The sequence below is a fragment of the Spodoptera frugiperda genome, chromosome 23, assembly GCF_023101765.2.
Source record: "Spodoptera frugiperda isolate SF20-4 chromosome 23, AGI-APGP_CSIRO_Sfru_2.0, whole genome shotgun sequence".
NCBI classification, from domain to species: Eukaryota; Metazoa; Arthropoda; class Insecta; order Lepidoptera; family Noctuidae; genus Spodoptera; species Spodoptera frugiperda.
Genome location: NC_064234.1, coordinates 13,639,748 through 13,662,709, shown reverse-complemented (window position 1 = coordinate 13,662,709; position 22,962 = coordinate 13,639,748). Strand labels below are relative to the sequence as shown.

The following is a 22,962-nucleotide window of genomic DNA, read 5'->3' as shown; positions in this document are numbered from 1 at the left end:
GACGTCTTAGCACGCAGCTGCGTGAAGCTAAAGATTTAAGTCTCTAGAACTCGCATGGAAACACATACCTTTAATCTTATGAATGGTTTAATTAGGCTGGCTCAGTAGAATTAGCCGAGTAGATATCAACCTTGACCTGGTCTCTTATGAATTAATTAAGTTGGTACTCAACGTTAAACTGCATTAGGTAGGTCCTTAATGTTCATTGTATATAATCTGCTCTCATTTGCTCATAGGTCATTGATTTTTAAGATCAATTTTAATGACGTTTTACTTCAATAAATAGTTTTAGAAATTCGTACCTATTCTGTCAAGCCTCATGGTCACTTTTTGTTAGTTGTCCGTCTACCGGAAAAGCCGACCGTCTGACTCAACGCAACAGCCGCATAACTTCGCTGGGACCGGATTAATGATCTCAGTTAATGGCAGTCTCCACATTACGTGTGGGAAATAAAGCCATAGATTTGAATTTAGTTTCGTAAGCATATCTGAGCATAAGAGACTATGATTGAAGACTCGATCAAAACAAATGACAGTCTTATGCCGTCGCCATGATGGGATGAGTATGATTCTGAAAGTAGCTAATGACATTTTCAAACTTCCTAGGGCACAGAACAGGGTACTAGGATCTTGAGAGTAAATAGAAAAACCCCATAGGCTCTGAATCTTATGAATCTTAATCGTAATTTATCTACGATGTTGTATACTTATAATTTGACTTGTAACTTGAAATTTGCATGTCACGACGAGTGGGAAACATTTTTTAAGTGCAATTTTATCTGTTTATATCATCCTGTATACACCGCACCTGTGTGTGTACTGTACACATATTTTGCGAATAAAAAATATGATTTTTAATTTGAATCTTGTAGTAGGTGGCAAGATACAACACTTCACATTACCTACCGTTCAAGAAAATCAAAATCACCTAGCATTTTGGCAAGGTTAAGATAAGATACACTAATCACCCATCAATCGTCTAAAGAGCCACAATCGAATATTCTGGTAAAATAATCGAAAACCCGAATTAAATTTCCATTCGATTGCTTCCAGACGGGGATCCTGATCGTGTTGGTGGTGGCGATAGAGTTCTCCTGCTTCGTGTGGGCTATGGTGGTGTGGGACAACGTGGAGATCGACATCAAGTCCACCTTGTCTCACTACTTCGAACACACGCTGACCAAGACTGATACTACAGACGTAGATGTTATACGGTGGGATAGGATACAAGTTAAGGTGAGGAAATATACGAGTATTACCTAATTAAACTTTTTGAAGGTCTATTTTGCTACAACGAATAACCCTTCACTGTCTGGTGGTAGTCCTAAGAAGCTTTTACCTGTTATGTTATGAATCTCATTGCTGACTGTAACGGTTATGAAGCCTTACGCCAAAATCCAGTTTCCAATCAAGGACCTAATGCTATTTGTAAGTGCACCAGTACCACTAACTAAACAGTTAGTTTTTTTTCTACAATTGAAAGTTTTTAAAAAGCTCTAACTTCATTAGGCTTTTTGTTGCAAAACGGTTAAGTATTATTAAGAGCTGAAAGGCCAAGTTCCATTAGGCAGTAAGGCTGGCTCAGTCGAATTCGCAGAATGAGAAGACACAACGTAATCATTATAATTATATCCATCCTAGAAATCGCGTTTAGTTCAACCGTCTATGCATACGATGACAATTTTCCTCCCCAAAATACACGAATAACAAAAATATGTCTCTCAATTTCAGTTCGAATGCTGTGGCGTCTCAGGTCCCAGCGACTACACGTCCAAAGGCCACGTGCCCTTCTCCTGCTGCGGCCAGGGTCCACTGGACTCCCTCCACAAACCTTACGCGGCAGACTGCTCAATGCTGTACCAAAGAGGTTGCGGGAAACCGCTGCACGATTATGCGAGGCAGCAGGTGCTGATGGTGGCCATGACGGCTCTAGCAGCCTCTATATTGCAAGTAAGTTGTTTTTGAATTTAAATATTATAAAGTTGGTTACTGGAGGGAAGGTGAAGCAGTGGTCTATCTATATTGGGTGTCCATGTGGCGATACTTAGTCCATGCGCTCGTTGGCCTCTATGTCTTAAAAATAGGTCGTATAGGTACTTGCTTACTCCACTAGCTCCAAGACCATAGTGAATTTTGTCTTTTGTCCTCGGAGATGACATTCACCATTTTTTGAAGCAATTTCTGGCCATATAAGCTCAAAATTCTTGATTCCTATAAGCTACAAAAAATCGGTCGGTCGGTATATGAGACACAATAGAAAACGCATTGTGTCTCGCATTGCTCTGCGTTCTTAATTCTTCTTGATACCACGCTTTATGCCTTGTCTAAAAACAAGAGTTAGCACCGAGTTTCAGAAGACTGTAGGAATCTGTTTGCCCATAATTTACAAAGTTTCTTATTTCATTTTAAGGAACCTCGGCCATTTTAGTAATAGTAAATACTTAGCCACAATAGGCACTAAGTAAAAAGATGTAGAATAAAACAATATTTCAGGGAACGCGATTATGGGCTCCTACTTCTTAGTGATGCCGTCAGACGTCGACGCAATATTTTATTTAAATTAAATCATTTTAAAAACAACGGCGGGCTCTTTTGAATACAAATGTCTATTTCGATTAGAGAACGAAAAAGAAATGTTTTATTTACGAAGCTTTCACTCGCTACTCGATTCACTTAAAATAATTGAAAGAGATCAAGAAATAATAAGTAGGTAGGTACATATTTTACGAATGTGTCTGTTGTCGGTTCAAAGTTGAGGAGGCGTGGGAAATTAAAAAAATATATTCTTTTGTTATAAATACTTAATTATAGGCCAGCGTTTTTCTGACTCCGATAAGGTAAAAGTATCTTAACCGTAAAATATCTACTCTGTATTAAAGTTCTATATGTATTTAAAAATCAATTGATGTTCGTTAGTCTCGCTATAACTCGGGAACGGCTAGACTGATTTGGCAAATTTCGGTCTTGAATTAATGTGTAGAAGTCCAGGGAAGATTTAAAAAGTGAAAAAAGAACGTTTGTTTATTTTTTTATTTAATTTAAAAGTTACAACGTTAAGGCGATACGAAGCTTTCCAGGCCAGCTAGTTGTAAAATAAAAATCTCAAGATTGTGTCGTTATTTAAAGCATCCTTCTACTCAATATAGCAGTAAGAGAAACATATTTTATAGGTACACACTTATTTATTTGTCAGAACATTTACTTATTTACTAGTTTTTAGGAAAAAAATACTACACTAGATACCTATAGAATTAGAATTACTATCAACAACACAACAACTTCTATAACTGTCGGCGAATGTCAAGGACCAAAACAAACAAATCCGTATCTAATAAATTCACACAATATTGTATTAGAAATTCGATACCCGAGATTTATTCGTACCCTACAATATTCTTATTCGAACTTTACTTCAGAATCAACACTTTTATTAACTTAGCAGACATCAGACTTTATGCCCGAAAGTAAATAAATTCAAGAATATGGCAATAATAAAGTTGTGGACATTCATGAGGGTAACAAAACTGGTTCCTTTAACTTCGTCCTTGAAACTCCTATGACATCATCTGTCTGGCTATAGGAGGGGAGAGGGCAAACAATGCTATTATTTTGCAATAATATTTTTACCCTACGTCTCCGGCGCGGTTTCACCCGCTCTGCACGCCTCCTATTGATCGTAGCGTGATATATAACCATAATAACCTTATTGGATAAATTATCTATCCAAAAGTCCAATACAAAAATAACTATTCAATTCGTACCAGTAATTCCGGAGATTATCGCGGTCAAACAAACTCTTCAGCTTTATTAATTACTAGCGACCCGCCCCAGCTTCGCATGGGTGCAATGGTGATGATATTATACATATAAACCTTCTTCTTGAATCATTATTTTTATAAAAAAACGCATCAAAATCTGTTGCGAATTTTTAAAGGGAAATAGGGACAGAAAAAGCGACTTTGTTTTATACTATGTAATGATTATGTCATCGGCTTACTAACGTAACTGTTTGACGAGGAACTCGACTAGTTTCAGCTTTATATATAAAAATATTATATTATATATTAGTAGGTATATAGGTTCATCTCTCCCTTAAGTAAGTACATAAAGATGGACGATTCCAAGCCTAAACGGGCCATTAATCTTAAGGGTGCGAAGTTGAATTGTAATGTTGTTTCGTCTGGTCTGCTAAACATTGAACAAAGACTTCGAGTTTTAAACGTAATTTATAGATCCCTAGCAGGAATAATAATGTTCCAGAATTTATTCTGATATTTTCGTTCGTAAATGTGAATTCAGAATATAAGATTATTGTAAAGAGGTTTACAGTTTTCTTTTTTTATAAGAAGAAATAATAATCTAAAAATCTGTTGCTAAAGTGGTAGGTTAGCAGCTTTGAAAATAATTTACATTGCTTATTAGCGATGTTTTCAATGTACCACGGTAAATTACCCAATCCCAACCATTTAAACAAGTTGAGAATTTGCGACCTATATTCACATGCCAGTTTTTCCTTTACCTGCCCATAATAAGCACAAGTATTTAAATAATCACCTTTTCCTCAACATTCTTTCACGTGACTGAGTTGTGACCTTTTTTAACACGGCCATAGACAAAATATTGCTGATCCCAAAGGACAGCCAACCTCGAAACGTCAGAGACAAGCTGAATAACAATGGCGGCCTTGTCATAAACAATTGCGCGCCATAATTTGACGTCATGTCGTCAATAATGTCCCCTGGGTTTTAATTATTAAATTCATTGTTTTAAAGCATAGGGAAATTAATTAATAAAGTATAGTGCAGGTGTCAATATGAAAATAGTAGAAGTACCTAGGTATGTTTGTCTAAATCGGTTCGTACCTTATTTAATAGAATTTCTGTAACCAAAGGGGGTGTAATGTGTATGGATACCTTCCACTCCCAATTCCCAATGTCCTCAGATGTATAATGCAGCTTAAATCTTACCTAGATTCTCCAAAGATGCTATTAGTGCAGGTAAATAACTAATAATAAGGTAATCTTTCGTCTGCGCACGCTGCTCATAATGAAGAGTCCCTCTGTGACTCGAAACTAGTAGAGCTTTTCTCCATTAATAATATGTGAGTAAACCGCAATAGCAGTTACTTAATTTACTTCGTTCTAACTTGTAGATGCAAAATTGCAAATACTACCCACCTACTATGAGAAAACCGTATGATTTGGATGTTTCATGTCATCAAATGACTGATTCATTGTTCTAAAACAGGAGTCATTACCCCGGTGTTGTGTGCATCACAGGTAATTATCAGCTACATGCAGACTTTGCTTGTTAGCACTACGTACTATGTCGAATTTCCTGTAAGGTACAAGTTAGCCATTAGCCACTAAAAGTGGTGTAAACAAAAACGTAACATCTATTTTTAGTGGCCACTCATGATTTAACGAAGGTGACTGGATATCGGTCGTTGGCAGATTAAAAATAAACAATGATTTTTTATTACGAAAACTTTTTTTATTTTCATTGGCTGTTTGATTGTGACGTTTGCCAAACCATAAACTATCAAACATTAGGTTCTAATGTCACTACAATACGGTTGTTTCCAACTAGTCAAATTCAATACTTTTATCGAAATGTCAAAAACGATACTTTTCTATGAATTTTGTAGATCGCAACTTATGACGTCATACAATTTTTGAGTCATTCATGGCATTCTTATCTCTCTAAAATTGCTAGAAAAAAAAAGTATATCGTCATATTAATGAATGAAACTACAATTATTTTGGGACATACATATATGTCGGAGAACAGTTCGTGAACACTTAAGACGACCGCTGCCAGCCCCTTTTCCATGAATCACTTCAAAATCAATTGGTTTAGTTTTAAGTTCTCACCAAATTGTAAAGATAGTGTGATCGACACATGTTAAGTACGTAAGACAAAAAACAGTTAAGGGCTGCGACCCTGCAAAGAGTGTGGTTTTTTTAGGGACGCTATAGGACCCAGCCGATACGAGGAAGGGTCAGACACACATTCCTTCATGGGACACGGTTGCGCGATCACGCTCATCTCTTAAGACAATCCTAATTGTAAACTAGTGTAGTATTAACAACTTTTGTAAAAGCTTACATTACGTTATTGACTGTTATCATTGCGAATACAATATTGTAATAAACATGGACAAACATTGTAGTTCTCATTACTACCGATTATTACCGCGACGACACCCCGACTCCGTTATCAGAAGTGGGATTACCTCGTTCGAGTGGACGATGTGATCATGGACGCGAGAAAGTGCGAATGTTCTTGGAGGTGCAAAATTCCCCGACGCTAGTACGCGCTTTCAATAGACTTTGGTGAGCTTTCGTGTAACCAAGAAATCGTTGAGCGGTACGAATATATTTGGGGTGGACCACGAGGGGACGCATCATGCGCAGCGTTAGCAGCGCCAGTGACGCCTGCGAGCTGTGGAGCCCGTGTTGCGGGTGTGCGCGGTGTTGGAAGCTGTACGGGCTGTAGATGCGGGTTTCGGATGACAACAAGCCTGACTTCCTGGTGAACGACGTGTGGACGTCGGTGCCGCCACAGTACTTGCCGGAGTTCTACAGCATATTGGTCAGTTCCTTTCATTCTGTTATAACTCTGGAACCGAGTTTATCCTCAAGTGTTCATTGCACAAGCGTAAATAATAGAGTTAAATTAGTGACATGGCTTTTGTAATTCTTTCACGAGCCCGTCTGGCGCCGGACTCTACAACTGAATGCGCAAGGCGCTCGAGCGGAGGAGCCCGAGCGTGTGGTACGCGCTGTGTGACCGCAAGTTGTACGGGTGCGCGCCGGTATTGGTGGCGCGTCGCCGAACGGCTGTGTGCGAGCTGCTGCGGCCCCGGCTGTGTGCGAGCTGCTGCGGCCCCGGCTGTGTGCGAGCTGCTGCGGCCCCGGCTGTGTGCGAGCTGCTGCGGCCCCGGCTGTGTGCGAGCTGCTGCGGCCCCGGCTGTGTGCGAGCTGCTGCGGCCCCGGCTGTGTGCGAGCTGCTGCGGCCCCGGCTGTGTGCGAGCTACTGCGGCCCCGGCTGTGTGCGAGCTGCTGCGGCCCCGGCGGTGTGCGAGCTGCTGCGGCCCCGGCTGTGTGCGAGCTGCTGCGGTCCCGGCTGTGTGCGAGCTGCTGCGGCCCCGGCTGTGTGCGAGCTGCTGCGGCCCCGGCTGTATGCGAGCTGCTGCGGCCCCGGCTGTGTGCGAGCTACTGCGGCCCCGGCTGTGTGCGAGCTACTGCGGTCCCGGCTGTGTGCGAGCTGCTGCGGCCCCGGCTGTGTGCGAGCTGCTGCGGTCCCGGCTGTGTGCGAGCTGCTGCGGCCCCGGCTGTGTGCGAGCTGCTGCGGCCCCGGCTGTGTGCGAGCTGCTGCGGCCCCGCATGTATGCGAGCTGCTGCGGCCCCGGTGGGCGCCTGCTAGCAAAGGTGGTGAACGAGAACGTGTGGACGTCAGTACCGTCGCAGTTCTCGCTGGAGGTCTACAACACTTTGGTGCGTTCTTTTCATTTTGTTACGACTCTGGAGCCGAGTTTTCCCTTATGAAGGAGTCAATATCGTCAAAGATTCATGCCCCAAGAGTAAATAATATAGTCAAAATGCAAGGCATTGGTGACAAAAGTTTATAGTACCTACTGTACAAATATCAGCTTTGGTTGAAATTGACGATATTGCTCTTAAAATTCTATTTCATGTTCTTTCTGACAAATACTTACGACGTGGTATTCTGATGGGTTACGACATTATATCTCATGCTCAGGGTATCAACATCTTAATTTCGTTTGACAAGCTGTCTTTTAACAAATCATTGTCAGTAAACGTTGTATCGTCTCTACCCTTGTTGCAATAGATTTTAACGAACAGGCCGAAGCAGGAAATATCAACCGGTCGTACAAATACGCTAACGATCTGTTACATCTCTTATTTACTATATCGCTGAGTTGCAATACGAGATTGCTTTGTAGATGAAAACTGCATTCATTTACCTCAATCTCCTAATTTTATATCAGCAGTAATTGACTATAAATGATCTCATACTTTTCTTAAATCAAGTGCAGTTTGTTAGAATTTAGGCTCAGGGTGCTGATATAATTGTGATCTTCGGATCCGTCCCAACTTGTTGGTTTTCAGCTGAAATCCTTGCGCCTAACCGAGTCACTAGGGTTCACTAGGGGAACCGCGAAATTGTGAGTGTAGTCCATTTGAGGTACTTATTGTAAAATCTTAAAAGTTAAAGTGTAGTTTGTATAGTTAATAAAAATAAACTACTGTGTAACTCGAAGTGTGGTTTTTTATAACTGCCGAGTCGCTCAGTCTAACAAATCACTTGGGAAAATAAGAAAAAAAAAATACGATTGAACATTTGGATGATTCGTCTAAGGAACATGAAATTGAATAATAAGTTTTCCAAAATATTGTGATTGAATAAAATCTGAACATGAATAGCAAGATGTTGAAAGCAAATGCAATTACTGAAATGTGTTAGGAACTGACGATTTACTTACTAGATCAATCTAGTTTATTATTATTTTTTTATCGAGACTGGTTTTATAACTTCAAAATGCATGTGTTGGTTTGTAGTCGTAGCTCCGGTGTAGCCGAAGAGTGCGCGATGCGCATCCAACAATGTAGTTACTCGATGGTTAAGTGAACAAAATCGGTAATGCATGTGTTGGTTTGTAGTCGTAGCTCCGGTGTAGCCGAAGAGTGCGCGATGCGCATCCAACAATGTAGTTACTCGATGGTTAAGTGAACAAAATTGGTAATGCATGTGTTGGTTTGTAGTCGTAGCTCCGGTGTAGCCGAAGAGTGCGCGATGCGCATCCAACAATGTAGTTACTCGATGGTTAAGTGAACAAAATCGGTAATGCATGTGTTGGTTTGTAGTCGTAGCTCCGGTGTAGCCGAAGAGTGCGCGATGCGCATCCAACAATGTAGTTACTCGATGGTTAAGTGAACAAAATCGGTAATGCATGTGTTGGTTTGTAGTCGTAGCTCCGGTGTAGCCGAAGAGTGCGCGATGCGCATCCAACAATGTAGTTACTCGATGGTTAAGTGAACAAAATCGGTAATGCATGTGTTGGTTTGTAGTCGTAGCTCCGGTTTAGCCGAAGAGTGCGCGATGCGCATCCAACAATGTAGTTACTCGATGGTTAAGTGAACAAAATCGGTAATGCATGTGTTGGTTTGTAGTCGTAGCTCCGGTGTAGCCGAAGAGTGCGCGATGCGCATCCAACAATGTAGTTACTCGATGGTTAAGTGAACAAAATTGGTAATGCATGTGTTGGTTTGTAGTCGTAGCTCCGGTGTAGCCGAAGAGTGCGCGATGCGCATCCAACAATGTAGTTACTCGATGGTTAAGTGAACAAAATCGGTAATGCATGTGTTGGTTTGTAGTCGTAGCTCCGGTGTAGCCGAAGAGTGCGCGATGCGCATCCAACAATGTAGTTACTCGATGGTTAAGTGAAAAAAAATCGGTAATGCATGTGTTGGTTTGTAGTCGTAGCTCCGGTTTAGCCGAAGAGTGCGCGATGCGCATCCAACAATGTAGTTACTCGATGGTTAAGTGAAAAAAAATCGGTAATGCATGTGTTGGTTTGTAGTCGTAGCTCCGGTTTAGCCGAAGAGTGCGCGATGCGCATCCAACAATGTAGTTACTCGATGGTTAAGTGAACAAAATCGGTAATGCATGTGTTGGTTTGTAGTCGTAGCTCCGGTGTAGCCGAAGAGTGCGCGATGCGCATCCAACAATGTAGTTACTCGATGGTTAAGTGAACAAAATCGGTAATGCATGTGTTGGTTTGTAGTCGTAGCTCCGGTGTAGCCGAAGAGTGCGCGATGCGCATCCAACAATGTAGTTACTCGATGGTTAAGTGAACAAAATCGGTAATGCATGTGTTGGTTTGTAGTCGTAGCTCCGGTGTAGCCGAAGAGTGCGCGATGCGCATCCAACAATGTAGTTACTCGATGGTTAAGTGAACAAAATCGGTAATGCATGTGTTGGTTTGTAGTCGTAGCTCCGGTGTAGCCGAAGAGTGCGCGATGCGCATCCAACAATGTAGTTACTCGATGGTTAAGTGAACAAAATCGGTAATGCATGTGTTGGTTTGTAGTCGTAGCTCCGGTGTAGCCGAAGAGTGCGCGATGCGCATCCAACAATGTAGTTACTCGATGGTTAAGTGAACAAAATCGGTAATGCATGTGTTGGTTTGTAGTCGTAGCTCCGGTGTAGCCGAAGAGTGCGCGATGCGCATCCAACAATGTAGTTACTCGATGGTTAAGTGAACAAAATCGGTAATGCATGTGTTGGTTTGTAGTCGTAGCTCCGGTGTAGCCGAAGAGTGCGCGATGCGCATCCAACAATGTAGTTACTCGATGGTTAAGTTGTGACTGGCTGTAATGCATGTGTCAGTATGTAGTCGTAGCTCCGGTTTAGCCGAAGAGTGCGCGATGCGCATTTGACAATGTAGTTACAGCTGGTTAAGTGATATCAACATACGGTCGGCCCACTGGTCATGTGGTGCGACACAATTGAGGTTCTCAAACCAGGTCTCATTATCTTTTGTTATTTCTTACAGTAAAATTGTTGAGAATAAAATAAAATTAAAATTAGAGCAGTTTCTGCTTAACAAAATAATAATGTCAAGTTTGAATTCAAAGTCTTGCTGTTTCAGTCAGGTATGACCGAGACAAAAGTCTACTGTGGTGAACGTTTCCACTTTCAGATTGAACACCACGCGAGGACGCGTGATAACGTCAGGATGGCCGTGTCGGAGAACAGTTTGTGAAAACTTAAGATGACCGCTGCCAGCCCCTTTTCCATGAATCACTTCAAAATCAATTGGTTTAGTTTTAAGTTCTCACCAAATTGTAAAGATAGTGTGATCGACACATGTTAAGTACGTAAGACAAAAAACAGTTAAGGGCTGCGACCCTGCAAAGAGTGTGGTTTTTTTAGGGACGCTATAGGACCCAGCCGATACGAGGAAGGGTCAGACACACATTCCTTCATGGGACACGGTTGCGCGATCACGCTCATCTCTTAAGACAATCCTAATTGTAAACTAGTGTAGTATTAACAACTTTTGTAAAAGCTTACATTACGTTATTGACTGTTATCATTGCGAATACAATATTGTAATAAACATGGACAAACATTGTAGTTCTCATTACTACCGATTATTACCGCGACGACACCCCTACTCCGTCATGTATATTACATTGTATCGAAAAGTCAAAATATTTTTTTGACCTAGGAAACTATTTAATTTAAAAAGTAGCTGTGGAGATTTAATATTCTACTTCTCTATTTAAACTCGCTTATAAATAAATATTTTATTATTTTGATAGACATAAAAATAATACTTACTGACTTATTTCTTCATCTGTAATAGGTACTTAAAGACGTTTTATTTACCCACTATTGACTATGGAAAATCCTAGCATAGTTTTTCCAGTAATTACTTGATCTGACTAATGCATAGCAATGAATGACTACATAATTACTAGTAAGTCTTCTGATTATTTAGGTTATCAAACGACTGGGTCAAAATGTCATTGGAATTACCTACACCATTGGGAATTACACAAAATAATTTAAAACCTGCTCATTAGAGATTTTGTTACATTTACGATAGGACAAATATTTTATTCCAGGTTTGGGTTTCCTCATTTAAATAAAAACAAATTTATTTCCGTATGAATTCATAAATATGGAAAACTAAAATATCCAAAGTTTTATGCACCATGGAAATTCCTTGTGCGTACATACCTAATTCCATAGAAATCTATATACTAATATATAAAGCTGAAGAGTTTGTTTGTTTGTTTGTTGGAACGCGCTCTATCATCATCTGCATGCTGTAGCTCATCTCTGGAACTACTGGATCGATTTGAAATTTTTTTTTGTATTGTATAGAGCATTTATCGAGGAAGGCTCTAGGCTATAAAACATCACTACTACGACCTTTAGGAGCCGAGTAGAGCGGGTGAAACCGCGCGAGAGTAGCTAGTATACATATAATAAACATGTAATTAAGCTGGCAATTATTGCTTTATAAAAACTCATGCATTGTAGCCTGTATAGTTGTATTCACATTAGGTACAAAATGACATCATATGGTTTATAGTCAGTTTAATTCCGTCTCTTGCATCAATCGAAACTAATAATGGCCCGAAATAACAGATGAAATCATAATGCCTGTACTCATTGCGAGGAAAATACTCTAGACACAATTTGTTATACTTCTTCTTCACTCTTAAGCATTTTACGTTCTCCCAAAGCAATTTAAATTAAGTGTTTAATGTGTTTTTATAAATCAAGGGCAAATGTCGGTTGCAAATAGGAAATTACGTAGGCATAATGTTTGTTTCCTCTGTCAATTTTGTGGAGAAAAAAAAAAGATTGTTCATGGCCAATTTAATTTTAAAATTCGAAGTGTTGGGTGTTTCTTTTAGGCGTGTATTTTGTGTCTTATGCCCGAATACTGGAACGCTATTCGATTTTAAGTAAGTGTACTTAAATATCGTTCTATCTCTGTCTTTAATAAAGAATTTGTGGTGACAGAACTATTTCTGAAAGCGTCTTAAATTGAGTGAGGTTTGAGTATTTGATCATTAATTGTACGAATTAAAATTACTCACTGAGGTAGATGTTTTGTATTGAATTGAAATTATTGAAATAAATCATAGTTTACTATTAAAATCTTATATTACAAAACGTACCTATTTATCTAAATAGCTGAATACAAGTTTACGGCTCAGTATCTATTTAACCAATTACCTCATTTACAATAATGACACTTACAAACATTGAATACAGGTTTACAATACAATAAATAAGTACTTAACTTAGGTACTAATAGTTTGAGCCTGTTCAAGTATGAATGTCGAGGTCATAGCCAAAGGTCGAACAAGTTCACGCCTCTATTAAAATTTGTACGCTCTTGTAGCTGTAGCCATCTTGTTGCTAAATAAAGCATCTTTATATATTATAACTAGCTACTTCCGCGCGGTTTCACCCGCTCAGCTTGGCTGGTCACAGCGTGATGTTTTATAGCGTATAGCCCTTCTTAATAAATTTACTATTCAACACAAAAATAATTATTTAAATTGGACCAGTAGTTTCGGAGATTATCGCGTTCAAACAAACGAACAAACCTTTCAGCTTTATAATATTAGTAAGTTTAGATGTGTTCATTCAAATAGACAAAGCCTTTACTTTATTTATAAAACTATGGAAATTTTTCATTGTGAATACTCATTATATCATAAAAGACCATTCAAGTTTTTAAACTGACATGGTCACTACCACTAACATTAGAACTTAAGACGGGATATTTACCATGTTTATTTGATGAACTGATCATCCGTGATCATGGCGCTTGCAACAGTGCCGAAATATCGGAAACTCATAGACATACATAAACATGGTAAATATCCCGTCTTAAGTTCTAATGTTAGGACCATTAAAGTGCTAAATGAATAGTAGGTATTAATTATAAGACAACTAACAATTTATTTATTCTCACATTATTTTGTTTAAGTATCAACTCGGAAATTTAATCTCCGAAAAAGGTTTATTTGTTCTATAAATTCCATCTATTATGTAGTCTGTTTCACCCGATAACCACATGAGCATTCCCGGCTATTCCATACCATTGTGCTCGCTTACAAATCAGAGACCGTTAAAAAAGTTGACAAACCGGTCCCAACAAATGGTACCACGACGGAATCTTGCGTAATCATAGAAAGCTGCACCATTCGCGTCGCCTACGCATGACCAGAGCAAGACCTCTGCGGCGCCATCAAGTTCCCCCGTTATCGCCCTTTGGCCCTACATAGAAGAGAGGCGAGGGAGGTCTTGTAAAATGGTCGTTATTCTACCTTAATTTTTAGTAGGCTGCAATACTAACATTTGTAATAGTGAAAGTGATTGTTTGCAGTGTGATGTAACGACGTGATAATTCGCATGTAGGATCTTTGAGCACCTGTTTATTTTATTTATTTGGTTTATCTTCGTAATTTTGTTGCTGTATTCGGCACACGTCTGCCCACTATTAGTTTTAGTTGATCTGCATTCTTACACGTTGTTTCTGCTCTGTAGTAAACTGATGTATTTGATTCAATCTTAATTTCTGTCAGTTCCATAAATATCCAGATCTATCTAATCTCCTACTTATTGCTGCCAGATTTACAATCAGATTCAATGCAGAAATCAATTTACTTCGCAGACTTTGAAGTCCAATATAACAATGGAATAAGGTGTCATTGTCATTCATTCTACGAGTATTTTGCTCTCAATTTTCATTTAAGTTCAGTACCCTTAGTATGAGTTTGATTTACGTTTAAAGTAATCGAAACGAGAGCGCGTTCGACGCTTTGATTGGTTGGTTTATTCGATCCGGCCAATCTGAGACCTAATCCGGAGCTGCGGACTACCTAGCAGATTTACCGCGGCTCCGGCTCGAAGGGCAGGAGTAGGAACATAGTGGTTTTTAGTCAGTAAGAGTCACTCCTTCTCGCCTCGCCAAAGGCTAGAGAAGACACTGGATGATTTTTCCTCCTTAAAAAAGCCAATCAGAACGCCGAAAGCGATCTCGTTTCAATTACTTTAAACACAAAGCAAACTCATACTAAGAGTACAGAGAGTTTGGACACAGATTAATCTATCAAATAGTAGACATTCAGACTGTATTGTCTGTACCTATCAGGTGTTCAGACAAACACCTATTTTAGGATGCAGTCTAGTCTATCCCTTTCCATTATAACTTATTTCGGGGAGGTACCTAAACCTCCTTTGTTTCAGATGAAGTTATGCCCACAGATCAAGTCCGTCTGATGTCTGAATCGATATTGAAAAGGGCATCGAACTAAAGTACCTATTTAGTTTATGTGAACTTACTGCATTTGCGTAGTAAACTTGTACGGAGTACAACGAACTCTAACCCTCCCAGAGGACATTTTGGAGATTGAAAATGTATTTCTAAGGATTCAGCCAATAGCAATAATTGCTGTCCAAAAAACAAATTAGTTTTGGGATAGTGAGTAGATTCTCTCTCTTCTGTTCGTATTCGAAATGTACTTTGAATCCTCTATTTATAAACTGCTTTATTTTTCAAAAGTTTAATTTAGATGTAGTTTAAAGTCTGGAATTAAATTCAGTGTTTCTCAAAACTTACATGCTGTTGGTAAAATACCACCTTATTAGTTTTTTAAATAAGCTTTCCCCACACCAGTATTTTCTCCAGTGTTGTGGGTGCATTTACAAACATACTCACATATATATAACATCCAGATTAGAAACAACAATTTCTGGATCACAGAGTTGCTCCGTGCGTGGCAGCCCGTTGCCCAGCCACCGCACCAATTGTGCAATCAAACCTCTCCTTGAAAAATAAAGAATAGACTTGATGTGAAATAACCATGGACCATTGGACCAATTAATTAAATTGTCCATGGTGATGGCAAAATAATGTTTCATCAACATCAGTTAAAAATACCCATTGAGAAATGGACATCGTTAAGTACGTAATAATATTAAATGAAAGTGATTGTGACCACTTCATTTCGTATCATCAGCCAATGCTGACCATTGGTAGGTCTCAAACCCACGGCCTCTTGTAGAAGAGCGTGTCTTAAACCTCCGGGCCACCACGACATTTTTTCACTTAATTTACGCAGTGAGCAATGATAATACCTGTAGTGTAAGTACTAGAATTTTAACTTAAAACGGGATATTTACCATGTTTTTAAATTTTAATGAGTTTCCTATATTTCGGCACTGTTGCAAGCGCCATGATTACGGATAAACTTTTCCGTTTATCCGTGATCATCATCAACTCATTAAAATTGAAAAACATGGTAAATATCCCGTTTTAAGTTCCAATTCTAGTGTTAGTGACCATGTCAGTTTAAAAACTTATGTAATGTAAGTAGTTCGATGTGCTAGCTTTTGAGAATCTGCCCCACGTTTTATGCTGATTAGAGTTTTACGTCTAGACGGTTAGGTACTAGTAAGTGTACTATTTCTTTATCGCAGTCGTTAAAATTATTGGAACGAAATGTTCTACTATAAAATTCAGATTTAACTACTTACCTATGTGCCATTTTGCGATTAAATTCTCTTTAAGAAATGACTTTACTTAGTTGCATGCAACTAATTTGCTTCGCTGCTTTGAGGCGAATTTTGGGACAAAGATAGATGGAATCTTGACTTTTATTTACATGGTAAAACTGTGGGAACAGGTTTGAATTGACTTTGAAATGAATCACTATCGTAACAAAAACATATTACTAGGGCAAAAGGTAAAAAAATAAAAATGTAGACCTCTTGGAGCCTCTTGAAATGAAGTGGCTAGTCTTGATAGCTTTCAAGCAGATGCTTTCATTAGAAGTGGGCCCTTAAATCCAATATTTCTCAAGATTATAATATTCAAGAAAAGGGCACTACAGTCAAAATGTAGGAAGTTTATGATAAGTTCGACAATCACCCCTATAACAATACCGTTAAGGTGTAAACTACTATAAGATACACTCCAGTTAAAAAAGGACAGTTTTGTAAAAAGAGAGCGTTTGAAAATTACCCTTATTGTAACACCATAAAGGTGTCATAAAAGTCAAGTGTTAAAGGTACAAGCTATACAGATTACAAGGAATAGAGTGCCTTATCGCGGTGTAAACAATAGCTGTATGGTGGGGACGATAAACAAGGGTTGGGCGTGTCGTTATTTAGGAAATTATCGATACCTAGTTGCTGTTATGTTGTTTAAAATAGCTATGTAGGTTAGGACTATTGTTTTTATTTGATGTAGGGAATACAATTTGTCGCAATTTTTACACATTCCGTTACCTTTTTTTGCCATATTGAAATCTTGTAGTCTGCTTTCGAATACTATTTAAACTTTTTTTTTGAGGGCGAAAATCATCCAGTTACTTCTCCCGCCCTGGGCGAGGCGGGAGGGAGTGTCAGACTCTTACTGACTAAAAACCACCCCGTTCCTACTCCTGCTTTGAGCCGGAGCCCCGGTAACCCATTACGTTGTCCGCAGCTCCGGATCGGGACACTATTTAAAGCTTGGAAGACCAATCGTGTATTGGTATCATTAACTTAAAGAAATTTAATTAAGTACACGCAATGACTAAAGTTTATTAACTTCCCACCAATACCATTAGTGTTTTTACACACGAAATTCAATATTTGGTGATGTGGTGTGTAAGTTATTTGACGTCAGGGAATATGACTGTGTTGTAATGATGCGTCACCATTTAATAATGTAGTCGAAATCCTCGTCAATTTAACGTCATTGTGCTGACTAACCTTATTGTCATTAATGTTAGTGTTTAATATGATCACTAATTCTTTTCTACGAACAGCAAATAGGAGCATTAGTAGTTTTAATGTTTATCCTTTAGTTTTTTTTTATGGAATACGGTCAAACGAGTAGACGGGTCACCTTATGGTAAACGACCAGCGACGCCTATTGACACCCGCAACACCAGAGGAGTCAAAGGTTTTATGGCACATCACAAAATATTACAATTTATTAATTTACTAAGCAAAAAAACGGAGCTTCTATCGACTAATGCACATCCCTAAACTCAATAAAGAATGTACCATCTACCTACCGAACGCTAAAATAATTTATGAATTTATTTATGATGCTTGACCTAAAAACGTTTATAAAGAACCTATTTCTTTATGGCCAAGATGGCGGGCTGTGAAAAAATATTCCTTCGATCCTTGAGGCCAAGTGGCGTTCGTTATTAAAATAAAAATGAAAAGCATCCACTGTTTCAATGTTTATAGTTTTGACTGTGTTTGAAAATTATTTTCGTTGACATTTCGTCACAAAAGAGGATTGTTACTTGGTGTTAAGTTTTCAAAACATACTTCAGTAGATATTATTGTTTCAGTGGTACTTAGGTACTTATATTGTTAACTAATTAATTTTAATGAGTACGTACTTCGATAGCTGGTTGGTTCACTCGAGTAGCCGCTTCAAGTTTCATTTGTTATGTTTGATACTCGAGAGAAGCTTAATTAATAGTAGGTAATACGTTGTGTAAACGGAACGCTCCCGAAAAACGCTACAAAAATCTTTTGTTTTTTATAATTTTAATAGTTTTTGTTTTCGTGTTATCGTTTTTGTACCTGAAGCAGTTGATTAGTACTATTATTATAAATAAAATAAATATCGAATTTTTTTTTAAATAGGCCTCGTCTCCTGTTTACGTCGTTCGGGAGCGTTCTGTTTACACCCTGTTTAAGTCTTGCAGTGCGTCTCATCCTATATTGTATTATGTATAACCGTGCGAGATTGAGATAATTCGTTAGTATTTAATCCTCTAAGAGAATAATCTAACTCCAAAACAAAAAAATGCCATTATAATCCCGTTACTTATCAAAATTCTATAGTCCTACATGATCACAGTTCCTAAACGTGACAGGTTTATAAAATTACTTAATAAATCATTATCTGGGGGCACGGCAGTGCCCCGTCGAGCAAAAAAAAAGCGGCACGGCCGTACCATCCTTTTCTCGAAGCAATTCGGGCCTTTTTCGACCCCCTATAATTCGGTTGTGGATAAAGCAAGAAACCTGAATCTTCAGTAACTAATCCGGCATTGTATAAACACGGAATATTTAAAATTTCAGTCAATTTGAACCAGTACTTTAAGAATGACAACTTGTTAAAGTTTCTAAATTTTGTCACTCACTGACTCACCGATCATCAAAAGTCCAAGGCACTTCTAGCAGACTTAGAAGCTTCATATTTGGAATACATATAGAGTTTAGTGTCTTAATCATGGGAAAACTTAAATATTTTGTAATTTCGGTCCAGTTTTCCAAATACACCAACTGCATCAATAACTTTGTAATCCCATATAAATATATGGGATTACAAAGTTATTTATGCAGTTCTGTGGCTGAAGCTCAAGAAGTAGTACCGGAAAAGAAAAAGAGGAAGACTACATATAAAAATAAGAAAATATCATAAGACCTTTAACAAAATTCGTTAGAAGTAGATGGTATCAAAAAGAAAGGCACTACAAAAAGAAGTGAGATCCCATCAAAAACATCCTGTAAAAAACCCAAGTCTCGCAGCTCAGTCTTTCTACCGTCAAAAGTTGTGAGATCCATGTAATACCAAGTCGGTTAATCTATTTAGTGTCTACTTGAAGGACCTTCTGTCTTAAGTTATTACATAAGTTATTATCATGCCAATATTAAAAATATTTAACGTTTTAAACAAATAGATCGACTTGGGCATCGCATGAAAACAAAATGAATATTACAATATTATATTAGATTCTTTAGTCTCTCGCGCCTCACGCGATTGAAACTCTCGTTCCTGTTGGTCGCTGGCCCGTCGTGCTGTGTAGTGTGATACATACTAATAATCAAATCAAGCGATGTCCAAGTCGATCTATTTGTTTAAAACGTTAAATATTTTTAATATTGGCATGATAATAACTTATGTAATAACTTAAGACAGAAGGTCCTTCAAGTAGACACTAAATAGATTAACCGACTTGGTATTACATGGATCTCACAACTTTTGACGGTAGAAAGACTGAGCTGCGAGACTTGGGTTTTTTACAGGATGTTTTTGATGGGATTATATATTTACATGAAACAAACAAAGGCCTACCTAGTACCTAGACATACTTATTAAAGATTTAGTAGGTTTACAGCTAGACATACACAGAGTAACATATAGGTATGTATCTATCTACAAAGAAAACATTAAATATTGTACCTAATATCTATATAAGATAAAGCATATTTTTCCTTTTCGTTTCCATAGAATGATAACTTTACCTTGAAAGTTAATTCAGTAATCGTCGGCATCCAAGACAATGTGAACGGTGTTGCTATAATATTGAGAAAAATACAGTACAAAATTGTGTGGATAAGTAGAATATGAAACTTCTCCATTCTACGAGTAGCAAAGGTCTATAGATTTTTCAAATACTTTTACTTATTCCATAATATCGTCACTCGTTTTAAATATAAACCGAAAAAGCCCAATAATACTTAATTTACCGACACCGAAATTAAAACTCGAAACATTTGCTATAATTTGTTTAAAGCCAATGTCAATCCCAATTCTGAAATCAGTTCTATGGTATAGTAAATTCTCCATATAATATTTTTTCTTTTAATTCGTTTACCCAGCGTTTTTTTAAATGCTAGAATATATGCAAAGCGAAATATGTAATAACCTATATCCGGATCACCCTGTACCAAGAATGTGAAAAATATTTTATGAATAACATATCATTTTGGTCTGAGAACATTATCATTTAACCTCTTTAAATTCTACGTTTTTATTGCCACTGGCAACTCCTAAACGCGAGGCAGCATTATAAGATGCGCAGGAGTGAGGTCATTGTATTATGTAATATTTAAATGTCTATTATATTGCGGGTATATTTAAATTCGGCGCGTTAGTAACAAAGAATTTGAATGTTCTGCCAAAATATTGTATTTTTTGAGGAGAATAGATGTTTCTTTCTGTTATGTATTGTTTATTTTATTTACTGACATTGTACATAAATCTTAGTTTGTATATTTATTTGTTTTGTTCAATGATTTTCCTTATCGTGTCTTCCTTTTTGAAGATTGACCTTTTATAAAGTTTTTTGATTCGTTTTACTGGTTCTGCTTGATCTAATGATGCATGAAACCTTTGTAACTAAGACGCCTAGCTTTTTGGGGAATAGGGATTATGGAATTTTTACCTTACTAAAACCTCCCCGGTGGCCACCATTTGCACTTAAAGGAGGCACCGGGTCCTCTTAGTAGACCATCTTCGGATGAATGATGCTACCTATAGCTATATTTTATATCTTCTTGTACGCACCCCAGACATTGTGTGTTTTTTAGGCTGTGTTAAGATTGATAGTCCCAATTATCCTCTTCAGGCGAGGATTCTCCATCAGGACAATCTTTGGACCATCTACTTATAGATTTTTTTATAGATCAGCATGTTTTATCCATTGATATATTACATTTTAATAATCCACTATTCAAATTCAAGTCATAATTATAGATCCAATGCTGTAAAAAGTTGTATTTATAAAAATAATTTGATGTCGTTCACCTGCACGTATAAATTATTGATTCAAATGTATTTTTAAGATTTAAAAAAATATTCCTAAAGCTAAATCTAGTTTCGTAGTATGAGTAGTATTGTATTGGCAATATTATTAGGTATTTAAAATACAGAATCAGTGACTGGTTCTCATAAAAAAATTGATAGTTCACGATCACGAGACTATTCACGATTTAAGTATTTAGACTGAGCAACTATTTCATTAAGTCGGCTGTTCGGTACTCACAAACTATAGCTGAAAGAACCATACTAATGCTGTGCTTATTATTCTGTGCTTTTTAATGCCTTCTTATTAATGCCTTTAAATTCTTATTAATGCCTTCAAGCCTTTGAGATAGAAAACAAAATTATCACAGGAATCTCGATTTTGACACGTTAAAGTTTAGTATATTGTACCTAGGTTAGTAGGTTTTACACTTTTACATAATATTATAGGAGCGAAACTTATGGAAACTTTTGCCAAGCCCTTGCAGGATCCTAGATAGTCTTTCATAAAATATCTATCATCTAAGTAACAATATTTCTAAATAGATAAGAGGGTAACCTACACAACGAACATATCTTTCAAGTTCATATATTCTCCAACCAATTAGTTAGTACTTAAAGTAAGTACTACCTATCTATGCGGTTCTTGTTAAGAATGGCATCTATTACTTGATACTTGGAAGAACCTATGCAGTTCTTATTCCGATACTTCTATCTTTTTCTTCAGGTCCAACGCTAAAAAGATTACTAAACACAAAATTCAGTTAACGCGACAAAGTGTAAATGAGGATTAGAGCAGTTATCGTGTGGCAAGGAGCGCCAACTGTCCGGGTAACCTTGTTCTGAATTTGTGCGCCCGCGCAGCGCGGTCGGTGACGTCAGCATGGCGGGCGTGGTCGCGACTCGCGCGCTTGTACTACGTGATTCTGATGTTTTGTACCTTTGTGTTGTCATTTGATTTTTGTTTTTTGGAAAAATATTTAAGTAGTTATGGCTTAGTTTGGGGTAGTCCAAGTCAATGGTATAGTCAGTCGGGAAAGAAAAGGAAAATTATTTATTTGTAGGGTTGTAGAAGTTAATTACGAGTTTATACCCGGACTACGGATATATGTACTCTGATTCAAAGATCTAGCCTAGATCCTTGGTCTTTTAGTATAGTCCTACTCATACTCACATTCACATTTAACCCTTCAATGACTGTATGTGTGCAATATTATACTGCACAGTGTGCTACACGTTATTTGTTACATTATGTACCTAAAGTACAAAGACTATATTTACTCTGCAATGCAAATCTATAAAATGTACCTATTAATTAAATCGTTATTGTAATGTTACTATCTAGTTGATGATAATGATAACTAAATACTCATTCATGAGTAGGTATATAAATTTCGCCTTAGATTTCATGGGGGGCGTAGCTCAGATGGTAGAGCGCTCGCTTAGCATGCGAGAGGTACCGGGATCGATACCCGGCGCCTCCAATTCTAACTTTTTTATAAAACTGTAACATGAAAATGTAATTATTAATTTTGGATTTTTGAACATAATTTGTTATTTAGAATAGTAATCTAATAAATTAATTAATATTATATTTAACTTCAGTCGTTTAGTGTACTGGCTGTCGATAAAAAATCGATACTGATAATTATGTAACCAACACTATTTATAAATTAGTCGCACATGGAAACGTAATATATTATAGTAGATATTTAAAAACTATCGCTGTTGTCGCATTTGGTTTAATTTAGTGATTTCGTTCACGGTCAAATTATATGATAAGCGCAGAATTGTTTGTTGGTTTTCACACTACATAATTATGACAGTTTACGTAAACAGAACACCTCATTTAA

General features: G+C 37.7%; 1 protein-coding gene and 1 non-coding gene across 2 annotated transcripts in view; both read left to right on the top strand.

The window, feature by feature from the left end:
• The window catches only part of LOC118267056 (23 kDa integral membrane protein-like), a 36,036-nt gene that overhangs the window by 1,145 nt on the left and 11,929 nt on the right, over nucleotides 1-22,962 (top strand). The window contains exons 3-4 of the mRNA XM_035580808.2: nucleotides 1,054-1,236; nucleotides 1,732-1,950. Of these exons, the coding sequence (XP_035436701.2) occupies nucleotides 1,054-1,236; nucleotides 1,732-1,950 (402 nt within the window). The remainder of the gene's footprint in view (nucleotides 1-1,053; nucleotides 1,237-1,731; nucleotides 1,951-22,962) is intronic.
• Trnaa-agc (transfer RNA alanine (anticodon AGC)) lies at nucleotides 22,521-22,593 on the top strand. Its single transcript has one exon. It is a non-coding gene; the product is annotated as a tRNA-Ala (tRNA).